This window comes from Hypanus sabinus, chromosome 16 (genome assembly GCF_030144855.1).
Source record: "Hypanus sabinus isolate sHypSab1 chromosome 16, sHypSab1.hap1, whole genome shotgun sequence".
NCBI lineage: Eukaryota > Metazoa > Chordata > Chondrichthyes > Myliobatiformes > Dasyatidae > Hypanus > Hypanus sabinus.
In genome coordinates, this window is record NC_082721.1 from 46637290 (window position 1) to 46653971 (window position 16682).

The 16682-nt window shown below is 40.6% G+C and overlaps 1 protein-coding gene across 1 annotated transcript in view; it reads left to right on the top strand.

The window, feature by feature from the left end:
- The window catches only part of ankrd24 (ankyrin repeat domain 24), a 186678-nt gene that overhangs the window by 95163 nt on the left and 74833 nt on the right, over window positions 1-16682 (top strand). Inside the window, exons 8-12 of the mRNA XM_059990880.1 lie at window positions 2402-2589; window positions 3733-3761; window positions 5753-5827; window positions 7153-7236; window positions 11722-11829. Coding sequence (XP_059846863.1) covers window positions 2402-2589; window positions 3733-3761; window positions 5753-5827; window positions 7153-7236; window positions 11722-11829 — 484 coding nt within the window. The remainder of the gene's footprint in view (window positions 1-2401; window positions 2590-3732; window positions 3762-5752; window positions 5828-7152; window positions 7237-11721; window positions 11830-16682) is intronic.

A 16682-nucleotide genomic window follows, 5' to 3' on the forward strand; every position in this document is an offset into this window, starting at 1 on the left:
TATCGGATTCCCTCTTTTCCGGCCCTTTATTTCTTTTGCCAGTCAACTTCCCAGCTCTTTACTTCACCTCTCCCCGTTTCCTGGTTTCATCTATCACCCACTACCTTCTGCCTCTCTCCCCACCTTCTTACTCTGACTTCTCATCTTCTTTTTCAGTCCTGATGAAGGGTCTGTTTACCCTTTTCCATTGATGCTGTCTGGCTGCTGAGTTCCTCCGGTATTTTGTCTATGTTCAATAATATACTCCAATATCTTATGTTGGAGTCAGACTAACTGCCTATAATTTCCCGTTTTTTGTTTCACTCCCTTTTTAAAGAGTGGAGTGGCATTTGTAATTTTCCAGTCTTCTGGAACGATTCCAGACTCTAGTGATTCTTGAAAGATCATTACTAATGTCTCATTAATTCTTCAGCTACCTCTTTCAGAACCATCTGGTCCAGGTGAGTTATCTTCTTTCAGACCTTTCAGCTTCCCAAGCACCTTCTCCTTAGTAATGACAGATTTTCACATCAATAATGGAACTCAAAGCCATGATCTTTAGTACTCAGCAGACAAGGTGCAACTAACCCTAATTCTTTTGTGGATGAGTTAGATTGTAGCAGACAGCAACTGTACAGCATTAGACAGGTTATGTTTCCCTGACAACAGGATAAGAAAATGATCATTTCATTCAAGTTTTTTCCTTCTTTTCATCTTCCCCTCCTCCTGGTGTCTGAGCTATGGTTCAGAAATGTTATCAAGCTCTGAACCTGCTTAAAGTCAGAATCAAGGTAGCGAATGTTTGTGATTATCGTTAGTCTCTAATATCTGACCATGTTATTTCCTGAAGGAAATCTACCCAGATTCTATTGATAGATGACGTATCTGGAAGCCTGTCCAATATATTAATAACTCTGTTACTGAAGCATTTTTCCTATTGTATACTACTCAAGTTATACCCATTCTAGTGCATACTTTGTCCTCTCATTGCATTGTTCAAGGCATAATAAAACAGTTTGTTAATTGCTCTCAGGCTTTTATATTTTCTGCCTGATTGGAGTCGAGAGAAGAGAGAATATCTGTTATAGGTGGTAACTCCTTAATGACGTATATAACTTGTATTATGATTCACAAGATCCTTATTTCCGTCCCTGTGATGTGGGGATTTTTTTTGGTTTCATTTATTATTGCCCCATGTACTGAGGTATAGTAAAAAACTTGTTCTTACAGATTAATACTTTACAACAGTGCAGTGTACAGAGGATTGAGGTAGTACAAGGTAGAGTGCTGAATAAAGTGTTGCAGTACAGAAGAATATCTTTAGCTTCCTATTGGTCAGGAATTCAAGAATACATATGCAAAGACAGGTGTTGCATCCCAAGAACAGGTGCTTAAAGAGGAGTTTGCTTGGAAGTTTGTATTGAAGACAGAGCTGTAGTAAAGAAACAATAGTTTAACAGAAGTGTCTTAGTATCTAGGTGCTTCAGAGATGAGTGAAACACCAGGAAAATGGCATCAGCCATAGACTTATTTGGGCAGTAAGTGAAATGCAATGGTTTGAGGTTGTCTGGAAGGCTAGAGTTAACGTATGCCATGACTAGCTTCTCAAAGCACTTCATGATGGTAGATGTCAGAGTCACTGGAAGGTAGTCTTTAAGACATGTTACCTTGTTTTTCTTAGGCACCAGATTTTAGTGTTTTAGAGGTAGAAGGGGACCTCCACTTGAAGGGAGAATTCAAACATTTCTCAAATACTCCCACCAGCTGATCAGCACAGGATCTAAGGACCATATCCAGGGACACCATATAGGCCAGTTGCTTCTCTCTGGAAAGCTGATCTTATATCTGCAATGCTGACCAGATTTGGGTGCATTTGAAGCTGCTGATTGCAGGAGATGCAAGGAAAATTAGATCAGCTATTATGAAATGGTGAAGCAGACTCGATGGCCAAAAAGCCTAATTCTAATATCTTATGGTCTTATTCCAATTCCCTTCTATTTGAAACATGCATAGAATGGGTTAAACGTATTGAGAAGGGATGTGCTGTTGTCAGTAATTCAGCCTGACTTTGTTTGTGGCTCATTACAGAATGTAAGTACTGCTACAACTGACGACTGTTCTTGGATTCTGTTTTCATCTGGTATTGTCTCTTGGCATCCCCAATAACTTTACAAAGACCATCAATTTCTTGTAAAGGTCAGGGTTGCCTGATATGCACACTGCACTTCTAGACTTTAATAGGATTTGGTGAAGCAACAGAAGAGTTAAGAGCACTGAAATCTGAAATCATCAATTTGAAGCTTGAGGAAAGTACAGTTTCAGATATTTAGTACTTAGTTTTTAGTTAGTACTTAGTGTTTAGTTTCAGATATTCTTACTGCTATCCAGCAGGCTTATTCTGTGTCATCTTTTCTAAACACAGAACTGCTTTGATGCTGGCCTGTGAAAACAACAGTTTGGAGACAGCCGATGTTCTTGTCAGGAGTGGAGCTAACATCAGCCTTGTAGATGCTTTGGGTCATGATGCCATACACTACAGTATGGTGACTGGAAATCCAGAAATACTGCAGCTACTTCATGCAGCTCTTCACAAAAACTACTGGAGTAATGGTAGGTCATGTTCTCTGAGGCCTAGTACCCAAAGATCCCAGTCAGTTTCTCTACCTTCTGCCACAGTATAAATTTCTTTTGTGTTCATTTCCCATTACAAGGAGATATATTTAATATTTGATGGAGTTGATCTGAAATTTGAGAATGAAACCATTCTCTACAGAAATGGACTGGGCCTTTCCCCATTTACAGTTAATTTGAAAAGATATTGTAAGCACTTCTGCAGCCAGAGTTTTATTGTGTTGTATACACAATTCCATACAGACTGAATTCACTAAATTATGTCCCCAGTCCATTGCTAAAACATTGATTTCTTTTCATTGTTAAAGTTTTTGTTTACTATATGTTTCTTCTAAGCTTTCTCACAAACCAATTCTACCCACCGCACTCCAATCCCATCAATTTTCATATCCTTTTCAGTATTGACTCCTTGCTTGGATGCAGTTCCATGGGAAATAGTTTATTCTTGACACCTTCTTCAAGCAAACACAAATGTGGCAACAGAGCCCAGCTTCTTCACAGCTGCTTAAGTAATTAAGTTTGTCCTTTCAAGGAAGTCTTTCCAAATTTTCCATCATTTATCTGAATGGTACTAAGGCTAAATTCAAAGTTGAAATGCTTTTGGCAAAGGCATAATTGTTTATCATATTCAAAGATATAAATTACATTGAGAAAAATGATAAATATGAAGGCCTCATTATGATAGAAATGAGAATAATTCTTCTCCGTCCCTTAAACAAAGGCAAAATCTATGCCGGGATGAACAGTGGATTGTGGGACTGAAGTTCCTTAAGGATCAAGATTCCTAAATGGAGAAGGGAAGAGAACATTAGTTAATCCATGTCTGGATCTGGCCAGAGATAGTCAAGGGGTCAGTCATTCCTGCATTATAAACTGTACCATGAAAACATTGAAACATCTCAGTTTTCAATATTGCTATTTTCTCAGAAAGAACATAGATCCATATGTTACCTCACAATAATAACACAGCTAAAATTGGATATGCAAATAAAAGTGAGACATAACTGGATTCCTTCCATCGATGGCACCAGGAACATGATGAATGTTGCACCATACTGTTTTTGTGTGACATAAAATACTCCACATTCATCTTATTTCTGTTTTTAACTTATTTCTTGGCAGAACCAGAATTGAGGAGGAGGCACCATCAGGTAAAGAAACTGAACTTCTGATTTTCATGAATCCCACAACATGATCATGACCATACTGTATGTGCTCTCTGTATATTGTCCACGTCTACCCAAACTAAAAACAAGGATGTACAGCTTCCTGTAGTGGGGTAAACAGCTACAATCTAAAAAATAAAATGTGGTACTGGACAATTGCTAGAACTAAATTAAAAATGTGGGGTTAGAATTTATTGTTCAAAGTAGTTAACTGAATTTTTAAAAAATTCAGGTGGATAATATTTTGTTAGTATTTTTTCTCCTTAAAGCATGGGTATTCATCAAAATAAACTGTTGGGTCTTTTCCACCTCTTCAATCAAGTGAGTGTTCATGAGGGACTATTCTCCCATTGGAACCAGAAATTAAAAATGCAGATCTGCAATTTGCATAGGATTTCAATTGTCAAACCCAGGTGCATCCCATTGCAAACAAGTAGGTTTTGCTTACACACCAACTTGAAGATTGTGTCAGACAGCTTTTGCACATCATCCAGCCAAGGGACACAACTTATCTTCAGCTTATTGTCCCACTTTGTGTGTGTGTGTGTGTGTGTATGTATGCTGTTTCCCTTTCACCAATACTCTATCCATGAATCTGTCTCTTTCCTTCTTTTCCCTAACCACCATTCAGGGCCCCAAACAGTCATTCCAGGTGAGGTGATGCTTTACTTATAAGTCTGTCGGGGTCATCTACTGTATTCAGTGCTCTTGGTGTGACCTCCTTCACCGTGTGATTCATTGTGCACCTTCACTCCATCCACCACAAAAGACATGTTTTTCAAGCGGTCACCCATTTAAATTCTACTTCCCATTCCTATTCCAACATGTTGGTCCATGGCCTCGTCTACTGTGACGATGAGGCCTCTCACAGGTTGAAGGAGTAACGCCTCATATTCCATCTGGGTAGCCTTCAACCTGATGACATGAACATTAATTGTTCTAACTTCTGGTAATTTCTCTTCCCCTCCCCCATCTCTCTTTTTCTAATTTTTATTCTGCTTCCCTCTTTTCCTTTTTCTTCTTCCCACATGTCTATCACCTCCCTCTGACACCCTCCTTCTTCCCTTTCTCCCATGGTCAACTCTCTTTCCTATCATATTCCTTCTCTTTCAGCCCTTTACTTCTTCTACCTATCTCCTCCTAGCTGCTTACTTCCTCTCCCTCCCCCTCACCCACATTCCCCCTGACCTGGTTTCACCTATCACCTGTCAACATGTACTCCTTCCCCTTCCCCTCTTCATTATTCTGGCTTCTTCCCTCTTCCTTTCTAGTCTTGATGAAGGGTGACAGCTCGAAATGTCAATTGCTTATTCCTCTCCATGGAAGTTGCCTGACTTGCTGAGTTCCTCCAGCACTTTGTGTGTGTTGCTCTGAACTTTCTTATTACTGTTTCTTGTTACTCTTGTGTTACTGTTTCCTTCTTTACCCTTACTTTCCTCAACTTTCTGGAATATTTGAATTAAATTGAGATTCACATGTACCATAAATCCTCTCTCTTTTATAGGAATATTCTCTTCTTTTCCTGTTTTCTGACCTCTTTTCTCCTACTGTACTCTTATATAAACACTGAACATATATCTCTTTGCCTTTATTTTAGAGATAAAGGGGCCTTTAACATTATTACAGGCACAATGAGAACTCTCAAGCAGTGCTTTCTTTGCTGGGGTTGAGGGTTGTGGAAGGTGTTGAAGTGACATCAAGCTCTGCTAAGAATGGGCTGGAGAGTAATCCTTCCTCTCCTCTTTCCAAACCCGGTAGTGTGTATCTTGTAGTTTTCTTACCCCTTCAAGTCTGTAAAGATTCCTTTTATTTGTCTCTACCCGCCAATCCTTTTGAGTTTTCACCATTCCAATCTGTCTGCACACAAACTTCCTTTATCTTCAGTCTTTGCCCATCATTACCTTCTTTAGGCCCTAATAAGAGATTTCTTTTCATTTGATAGTTTATTTTATCAGATTTATTTTTAATTTCTACAGAGTTTAGCAAAAGAGAAAACTGCAAGTCCTCGAAAGAGGCAAGCTCCGTTGCCACCAAGCACCCCTTCTACTCAGGTAACTGGAAGCAACTCTGGTAAGCCCAATCAACTGTAGCAAAGCAGTTCTATTTAGTCTGTTGTTAGAGCACAGGTACTTATGGTAATTATGGCATCTTATGGATTCATCTATCTAAATGTAATGAAAAGGTCACATTTTGGACCCTACATCTGAAATACATTATAAATTAGTATGTATGGAAAGAGTAAAATTACAGGAAATTCTCTCTGGGACTGAATCTTAGCTAATGAATTTTACAATTTAATGGATCAATCCTTTAGAGTAGCAATGGTAGCTATATTGTTCATCCTGGAGGATTTTGCTAATTTCCCACTAAAATCCCTCATGGAAAATCTGGAGAGGTGTGCTTAAAGATTCCCGAGAATGAATCTCATTAAATTGTTGGATAAAATTAAATCTCATTAAGTGTTGGATATTGGATCAAGGCTACTTCAGAGTGATTCCGTGAAATACAGAAAAACATCCTGGTTCTCAGACAATACCTGGGTGACTGGTGGAGGACTGGACCAAGGTAATGTTCAGTAGTGTTGATATAACTTATCCTAACACTGAGTGAACTTAATTTATCTAGCCTAGTTCTGAAAAACTGCTTATGAATTCTATTCAGTGTGTATGTATGAACTAGATTAAGTGGAAGTGATGCTGGGTTTCATTGTGCATTGTGATTCTACCCATGGTGGGGGGTGAAGAGTCCACCTGTACTTCTTGCTCCATGATATTAATATAAAAGGCCAGGGAAATGATCATTCTGCAGTATTAGTGAATCTTATTGAACAAAGTGGGAGTGCGAGGGATCATCATATTTGTCAATAATCAGAAACATACATTGAAACAGTCTGTTCTGTGCTGGGTGAATTTAAACAAAGGCAATTTTCTTCTTTCCAGACCTATGAGGCAAGTGCACATTCTAGGAGGAAATAGACAGGGGTGCAGTGCCAGCCGGAGCACACCCGGCACATCTTTAAGAAAAAAGCTGAACTAAACAAGCTAATTAATTAGGTGTGATTTGAGTATCTCAGAAACTGCTGATCTCCTGAGATTTTTACGGACAACAGACTCTGGAGTTTACAAAGAATGGTGCCGAAAACAAAAAAAAATCCAGCAGATGGATTTAACAAGGTGTTTTCTCTCACAGAACAGCCACTCACTGGATATTTTTTTTGTCTTGGTGCTTCTTTGAAAATTCTGGCGCTGAAGCATTCTATGAAATAACTGATTGGGGAACCATCCAGCAACATCATTCATATTATTTTCCTGCAGAGCTTTGAGGATTGAATACTTTAATTTTCAAACTGAAACATTTCTTATTCTGCTGGTTACAGAGCCCAACAGAATCGTGTGAGTTTCTCTCCACTGGTGAATCGACAAGCCCATCCTATTCATCAACAGAAACGCTCACACCAAAGGTAAGCTCATCACATTTATATTAGATCATATAGAACAATTGGAATAATTTGTCCAACAAGATCAGATTCAAAGTTCAAAGTAAGTTTATTATCAAAGTACATATATGTCACCATATACAACCCTGAGATTCATTGTCTTGCAGACATACACAGTAAATCCAAGAAACACAATAGAATCAATGAAAGACCTCACCCAACAGGACCAACAAACAACCAACGTGCAAAACGCAACAAACTTTGTAAATACAGAATAATAATTATTATAATAATAATTAAAAATCTACACAACAGTCCAATCAAGCTTTTAATGATGTATTTTCATCAACGAAAGCAGGAATCAGCTCTCCACGCGAGCATATGCAATTCTGATAAGAAGTATACGCTGCTAAATGTAAGTGAGAGCACAACCCAGAGAAGTGAAGACATTATCAATATTCAAGAAAAAGTTAACCAATGGAAGAACATGACATTCCCATGATCTGAGCAGACTAGATGTCAACAAGGAAGTGTCGAACACCTGGCTGAGAGTCGGAGATCTCTTCCCAGAAATAGAAGAATTCTTTGTGGTAATACAGGCCAAGGTGACTAACACAAAAATGATCAAAATACATAATAAAAGTCCAACACATTACAGGATCCTGCAGCAGTTTAACTCAATCTGATTACTTATGCAGGCACAATCAAGTGACAAATATCATTCACCAAAATCTTGTTTTAAAATATAAACTCATAAAAGACATCATACCTTACTATAAATACAAACCTGATCCAGTTTTAGATTCATAATACCACAACTTATATTATGACTGATCTGTTATTACAGATAGAACTATCCATCATAATCATCCAGATACAATAATACAGGATAAACAAGCAAGAACAGCTTACTTATTAGATATAGTCATTCTAAACACACAAAGTATACAGAAATCAATGTGAAAAACATCAGAAATATGCCGAATTAAAAGAGGAAACTGAAAGACTTTGGAACACGAACAAGGTGGTGAACTTGTGGAATTTGTTGCCGCAGGCGGCTGTGGAGGCCACTTGTTGGGACTATTTAAGGCAGAGCTTGATAGGTTCTTGATTGGGCATGCATCAAAGGTTACAAGGAGAAGGCTGGGGAGTCGGGCTGAGGAGAGGATGAAAGGATCTGCCATGATTGAATGGTAGAGCAGACTCAATGGGCCAAATGGCCTAATTCTGCTCTGACGTCTTATGGTCTTTAGGTATTATACATTGTTCCAATAGTAATATCTACAGCTAGTATCATCCCCAAAGCACTACACAATGGCATTAAACAATTTGGGCTACACAGCAATATCTATGTAACTCTATCATCTTTGTAAAGCCACAATATTAAACACCACTAGAATTGTCTGAAAGTTCCTAGCAATTGGGAAATGAGTGTGCTTGGCTATGCCCGCACCTCAGACCCGCACCTCAGATCTTAACAGCTTGAGCTGAGAAAAAAATGTTCTGAAATTTTTATAATAGTAATAAATAAATAAGCAATAAATATTGAGTACCTGAGATGAAGAGTCCTTGAAAGTGAGTCCATATGTTGTGGGAACAGTTCAGTGATGGTGTGAGAGAAGTTATCATCTCTGGTTCAAGAGCCTGATGTTTGAGAGGTAATAACTATTCCTCAACGTGGTGGTGTGTGTCCTGAGGCTCCTGTACCATGACAGCAGTGAGCAGAGCGTGTGGCATAAGTGGTGGGGGTCCTTGTTGATGGATGCTGTTTTCTTGCGACAGCACTCGTGTAGATGTGCTCTGTGTGGGGAAGGCTTCATCTGTGATGGACTGGGTCATTTACATTGCCTTTTGGAGGATTTTCTGTTCTAGGATATTGGTATTTCCATACCAGGCTATAATGGAACCAGTCAATATACTTTCCACCACACATTTATAGACGTTTGTCAAAGTTTTAGATTTCATGCTGAGTCTTCACAAACCTCTGAGGAAGTAGAAATGCTGCCATGCTTTCTTCATAATGGTACTCTCATGCTGGGCCCAGTACACATTTTCTGAAATGATAACACTGAGGATTTAAAGTTGCTGACCCTCTGCACCTCTTATGCCCTGATAAGGACTGGCTCATGGACCTCCAGTCTCCTCCTTGCTCTTGCTGACATTGAGTGAGAGGTTGTTGTTGTGGCACCACTCAGGCAGATCTTCACATAATGATTCAGTAGTATTAATTAATTAGTTTCATATTACATCATCCAGGTAGAGCCCTTCCTTCAAGGATTGGGTATCTAATGTAAATTTACTCAGTGCAGGGATGAGGGAGTATTGTGACTGAAAATGTTGTCATTCAGATGAAATATGAACCAAGATTATCTAAAATGCTGACGAAGATGAAGTAAGGCAGGGGAAGTACACAGCCCAATATTTATCTTTTAACCAATCCTACCAGACTCATGTCATCCTATAATTTTCTCCGTAACTTCTGCCGTCTCCAACAGGATCCCACCATACGCACATCTTTCCCTCCCTCCCCAGTTACTGCTTTCTGGAGGCATCACTCCCTATGTGACTCCCTTGAACATTCGTTCCTTCCTACGGATCTTCCTCCTAGTGCTTATCCTTGCAAACAGAACCTGCCCTGACACCTTCTCCCTCACTACCATTCAGGCCCCAAAACACTCCTACCAGATGAGACGACGCTTCACTTTTGAGTCTGTTGGGATCATCTACTGTATCTGGTGTTCTCAGTGGGGCCTCCTGTATTTCGGTGAGACCTGACATAGATTGGGAGACTGTTACGCCGAGCATCTATATTCCATCTGCCAGAAAAAGTGGGATCTCCCAGTGGCCACCCATTTTAATCCCACTTCCCATTCCCATTCGGACGTTTCAGTCCATGGCCTCCTTTACTGCTGCAATGAGGCCCCACACAGGCTGGTTGAGCAACACCTTATATGTTGTCTGCGTAGCCTCCCACCTGATAGCATGAACATCGATTTTTCGAACTTCCAGTAATGGTCCTCTACCTCCTTCACCATTCCCCATTCCCACTTCCCCCTCTCTCCTTATCTTCTCACCTGCCCATAATCTCCCTCTAGTGCTCCTGCCCATTCCCTTTCTTCCAAGGCCTTCTGTCCTCTCCTATCAGATTCCCTGTTCTCCAGCCCTTTATCTTTTTCATCAATTGACTTCTCAGCTCCTTACTTCAGCCCAGCCCTCCTCCCGGTTTTACCTACCAGCTTGTATTTCTACCTCCCCTTCCCCCCACCTTCCTACTCTGACTTCTCAGCTTTTTTCTCCAGTCCCAATGAAGGGTCTCAGACTGAAACATCGACTGTTAACTCTCTTCCACAGATGCTGCCTGGCCTGCTGAGTTCCTCCAGCATTTTGTGTGTGTTATTTGTATCGTTGTTTATGAGGAATTCCTGCATGTGAACTGGCTTTCTAGCTTTACCACATTGCAATGGTTAACAGAAATTACATAGTTGGAAATAAAGTTCTTTGAGGAAGTCTAGAGATCCTTAATAAATGCAATTTTTGGTGCTATCTAGACAAAATTAATTCAAATGATTCAATGAAAAATTGTTAAAAAGTAAACAATAAATTTCAAAAGAATAATCAGATTGGATAAGAAGTGTTCACAATTTTAATTTATTTACTTAAATAGGTTTAGAACTTTTCTCTTTGCTAGTGCTGCTGACTGACTTCTGGAATGTGTCACTATTATACCATTTAGTGATGGGAGCTCTTGGGAATAACTGTACATCCACACTATCTCAGCTCACGCCTGCAGTACAACTTAGCAAGCTAGTTATTCATCAAGTCATGACAGACTCACTTTGCCAGGTTCAGGAATAGCCTCAACCATCAGGCTCTTGGACCAACGGGAATAATTTCACTCAACTTCACTTGCTCTTCATTCAAATGTTCCAACACTCTATGGACTCACTTTCAAGGACTCTTCATCTCATGTTCTCAATATTTATTGCTTGCTTGCTTGCTTGCTTGCTTGCTTATTTATTTATTTATTTATCTATCTATCTATCTATCTATCTATTTATCTATCTATCTATCTATCTATCTATCTATCTATCTATCTATCTATCTATCTATCTATCTATCTATCTATCTATCTATCTATCTATTTATTTATTTATTTATCTGTTTATCTGTTTATTTATTTGTTTGTTTATTTATTTATTTATTTATTTATTTATTTATTTATTATTTCCTTCTTTTTACATTTGCACACTTGCTGTCTTTTGCATTCTGGGTGAAAGCCCAAGTTGGTGCCGTCTTCATTGATTCTATTATGGTCATTATTCTATTATGGATTTATTGAGCATGCCCACAATAAAATGAATCTCAGGGTTATAAATGGTGACATAAATGTACTTTGATAATAAAATTATTTTGAAGCTTGAACTTGTAATGCAATCAGAAGAAGCAATTGCATTTGGAGAGAAACCATTTCACACCTCCCTTGTTTAATCAGTTCTGTTGATTTTACAGAATGACCAGAGGTTAAGTGAGGAGGTATTCCTACTTCAACAAGAGCGACAGCACCTGTTACAAACGATTAGCAACCTGGAGCAGTTGGTAGACAAATGTCAACGGGAGGTAATTCTTTTTGTCTCTTACATTAGATTAGATGGTCTGTTTACAGCTCACATTAATCTAGCTACTTCTGGTCTGCTGTAAAGAAATAATGCCCTCTATTGGAAGGCATCAGGAAACCTGATTTTAAAAAAGAGCAAGTGAAAAATTAAGTTCATTTATTTATTTGATTGATTGATTGAATTATAGCATGGAATAGGTCCTTTAAGCCCAGCAACCCCAAATTAACCCTAACCTAATCACAGCGCAATTTACAATGACCAATTAAACTACTAACCAGTACATCTTTGGACTGTGGAGGGAGACCAAAGCTGGCTTACTGTTCAATGTATAATAGAAGATATGTGTTGCCCTTCTACAGACCAATCTTTATTTCAAAAAGCTCTATCTGCGTTGACAATTTGTGTACATATTTCTTCCACCCCCATTTTTCCAGCCACTGCAACCCTACTCCCAAAGCCAATTATACAACTTCTTTAAAATAACACTAAATAAGTGAGAACCATGGGGTTAAAGCAGGGAGATTGCAGGGAATTCCTTACTTACAAATGAGAAAGTAAAAATAATACACACAAAATGCTGGAGGAACTCAGCAGGCCAGGCTGCATCTATGGAAGATAGTAAAGTTGACATTTTGGGCCAAGACCCTTCACCAGTATAAATAATACTGCAAATGTTGGAAATCTGGATTAAAAACAGAAATGTAGGTACAGATACAGTACTGTGTAAAAGTATCAGGCAATGTACATAGCTAGGCAAAGTCATTTGATTCCAAACAATTGGTTTATTGATCATTACAGAATTTCTCTCTGGTGCTTTCTGGTCCTCCCCCTCTCCCTTCCCGTTTTCCCAATCATGATTCTTGTCCCTGCCCCCTTCTCATTCTCAGTCCATAATTGAGACCCATATCAGAATTAAGTTTATCGTTACTCACATATGTCGTGAAGTTGTTTTTCTTTTGCAGCAGCAATACAGTGCAATACATAAAATTACTACATAAAATGCAAAAGTCTGAAGCACTGTAGCTAAATATGTGTGCCTAATACTTTTGCACAGTACACTATATGCACATATATACATGAACATGAGCATATACAGGTATATATGAGGAGTTAATAATCTTTCATCAAAACTGCTGAGGTACTCAGGCCATTGTTATCAATCAGTCCAGACAACTTTAGTTTTATTCAGTTCACATTTGCTGCGTCTAGCCAAGGATTTTTCCTGAAACTATATGCCTGTGAATTACTGAATATGCTCTAGTGTGGTCCAGTTTCCATTTGAGAATGAAAGCAGACATATGAGAAATAAGCCATAGCAGTGCACATCAGGAATGGAGTCGCTATACAAAAATACAGAAGTTACCAGACTTCAGTCCTTACAGGTGTTACGTATCCTGTAACTGGATAACTTACCAGCAAAGATAGAGAGGTCAGTTGAAGTCTGATGTCACTATTTTTAAACGTTTTTGTTTATAAAGGGGCACAAAAGTAAGGTTAATACAAACATTCAGATAATGCACGTCGCCAATACTCAATCTAAAACGCGGGTATAGTAATGTTCATCATTAAGAAGTAATCTCGACTGTTGTCTAGGGGATAATATATTGTCCGTTGGAACTATAAAAGTCACTCAGAAGTCTGCAGACTTTAGCCTTTCGGGGAATCGTTGGGTTTCACGTGTTTTAGAGGGATCGGTGAAAAACGGAAAAACTTGCCCGGGTCTTTATGAAGCCACTCCGTTAAATCAGGGGAGCGTCGTTTCCCCGTTGTTAGTTCGAAGTCCTTCTCGGTATTCTCAGCCACCCGTTCCCCAGGCAAAGGAGTTAGGAGCGCACGTGGCATTGAGTGGCTTCCAGCCATGGGAGCACTGAGCGAGGGTCTCCTTCGGGTGCGTTGCTGGGGTACTGCCTCCTGCCGTCCCCTTTTTATCTTGACTTGCAGAGTTATAGATGTCCATCAAAGTAGGGTGATGCAATCTCCACCCCCACATTGTCCATGTCCATGGTAGCTGTCACGTAGCAGGGATATGCACGTGACACAGGTGCCCCTACGAACAATGGCCAAAACCATTGCATTGTCTCTCACTTCCGAGATCCAAATTAATAGCGATCTTGCGATTCTCCGGAAGGAGGGGGCTGCTCACGCTCCTTCGGCCCCTCAGAGCTGTGGTACCTACATAACACCTCCCCTCTAAAAACAGCGTTTTTACCAGCAGTTAAAAACGGAGTTGTACAGTGTCTTATAGGATTTTTAATCTAACACAATACCCAAGCTTTTTCTCTTCACAGAATCCTACATTTATACATTCAAGTCAGCATCTAAATAGTTAACGATTACAGAGTCCCTTTCTTTAATATCTTAACATCGAGTACCGTACTAAAGTCTTGTAGCATCAGACTTCAATTCAATAACCACCTATTTATTATTATTTTTTTTTGCAACAAAACTAAGGAGGTGTGACCTTAGCTTAGGTGCATTTACAAAAGTTTATGTGAACACTAATCGTTTCAGTTGTTTTACGTAACCGGCAGGTCTCCAAAGGGGCCGATCCCCCCGATCCTCCCAGTTACTCTCTGGGCAGCTCCCACCCGGGGAAGGCGCAACCCTGCGAGCTGAAACAACCTCCTCGGCCTTTTCAGCAGACTCCTTCGAGGCAAGGGTATCCTTTCCATCTAGGACTGCCCTCACCTCATTATCGGGAACACCTTTAGAACTCTCAAGTTCTTCAAACAATTCTGCCAAACCAGACAGATCATCCATGTCCAACTCTGGACCTTTTAACAGCTTTATCTGTTTCTCATCTTTATTTCCTACCTTTAGGACCTTTCTCTTCGCTAAGGGCAGATCTATCTCCTCTCCCTTACCCCCTTTCACTTTACTACTCTTCGTCTTACCACCCTCTAAACCTTCGTGGCACAGGGTCAGCAAAGACGTCTTGGCCAAATCAAAACTGGCCAGATTTAAACTGCTCTCATTCTCAGCTGCCTCTCTCGACATGCTGCGAGTGACCGCGCTGGCAAGATGGTCCTTGGGCGCTAGGGGCCGGGCCACCACACTTGCCGGTCGCCAGGTCGGCAGGATGGCTGACCAAACTTTACTACTTGCTAAGTCATTTCCCAGCAGGATGTCCACGTCATCTCTCGGGAATTCTGAGGGCACCCCCACTTCAACTGATCCATACACCAGCTCACAATCCAGAATGACCTTATATAAGGACACCATTTCTATCCTTTTATTTATTCCTTCTACCTTTACCATGCCCGTTTTCCGACCAAATCAAATTCTAGTACCTTACGGCTAACCAGAGACAGTTCAGCTCCCGTGTCCCTCCAGATTCGTATGGGAACTGGTGTGTCTCCCTCCGTCACAGACACGGTTCCGTGTGACAGACAACTTTCAGAGCCTTCTCGTACTCTGGCTACCCTCGGCTCTCTGGTCGATTTACTGATTACCACGGCACACCCGATAGGGACTGCGGCTTTCCCTCTTCCTATCTCCTTTCTCGGAGCAAAGCATCGAGATGCAATGTGCCCCTCCTTTCCACAGTGAAAACAGGTCAAACCCGGAAATCCTGGCCATCTTGCCTTTCCCCCTCAACCTTACCGCTAGCTCCTGGTGGGACCTCTGCTTCCCTCGTCGGACTTTCTCGATCGTTCCCACGGTCTCTCTGGGGACCTTTATTCAAGGAAGTCTTTGTCTTGTGGGTTAGGACATATTCGTCCGCAAACCTAGCAAATTCTGACATGGACTTATCTGGCTTCTTATTCAAATACACCCGGATCTCCTCCGGAACACAACTTTTAAATTCCTCAATCAAAAGTAACTCCCTGAGACGCCCATAATCCTCGTCCACCCTTTCCGCGGTGCACCAACGGTCCAAGAGCACCCCCTTCTCATGGGCTAGCTCGGTATACGTTTGATTCCACCCTTTCCTTAAATTTCTAAACTTTTGTCTACAGGCCTCAGGTACCAATTCGTAAGTCCAGAGAATGGCCTCCTTTACTTCAGTATAATTCTCCACGTCTCCCTCCTCCAGGGACAACGCCGCATATGCTCGTTGGGCCTTTCCCTTTAACACACTTTGTAACAACGCCACCCACTGCTCTTTTGGCCACTTCTGATTTACTGCCACCTTTTCAAAAAGCAAGAAATAACTATCGACATCTGTCTCCTCGAACGGGGGCACCAATCTCAACTCCCTACTAACATTAAACCGCTCCGCTTGGTCTAACCCTTGATCTCTTTGCTCATTCCTCATCTTCTCAATTTCCCGGATATGTTGCCTCTGTTTCTCTTTCTCGGCCCATTCCCTCTCTTTCTCGACTGCTTCTAGCTCCTTTAGGTGAATTTCATGCTGTCTTTGCCTTTCTCTCTCTCTCTCTCTCTCTCAACCCTTTCTCTCTCTCTCTCAGCCGCTTCCAGCTCTTTTAACTTAATTTCACGTTCCAACCTTAATTTCTCCACCTCTAACTGAACCGTCCCACTTGATGGTACCTTTTCAGGGATATCTTCCAATACCTCATCTTCAAACACATTCTTCCCAACGTAATACTGAGTTATGGCCTTTCGTACCTCCCGCTTTTTCATGGACAACCTCACTTCTGAGGTCAACCCCTTCGCTAAATTTAACAAGTCTGATTTGGTGGCCGCCTCTAGCGCCCCCACAGTCGGGTTTTTCATAAATTCACTCACGTCCATCTTTGCTGGTTTCCTGTCTGGCTACCCGCGTAACCAGATTCAAGTTTTGGACTTACAAGCCCGATTCACTGGCCTCCCAATTTGGTGTCAAATCTCGAGACGAGAACCCCAAGTTGTTATGTATCCCGTAACTGGGTCACTTACCAGCAAAGATAG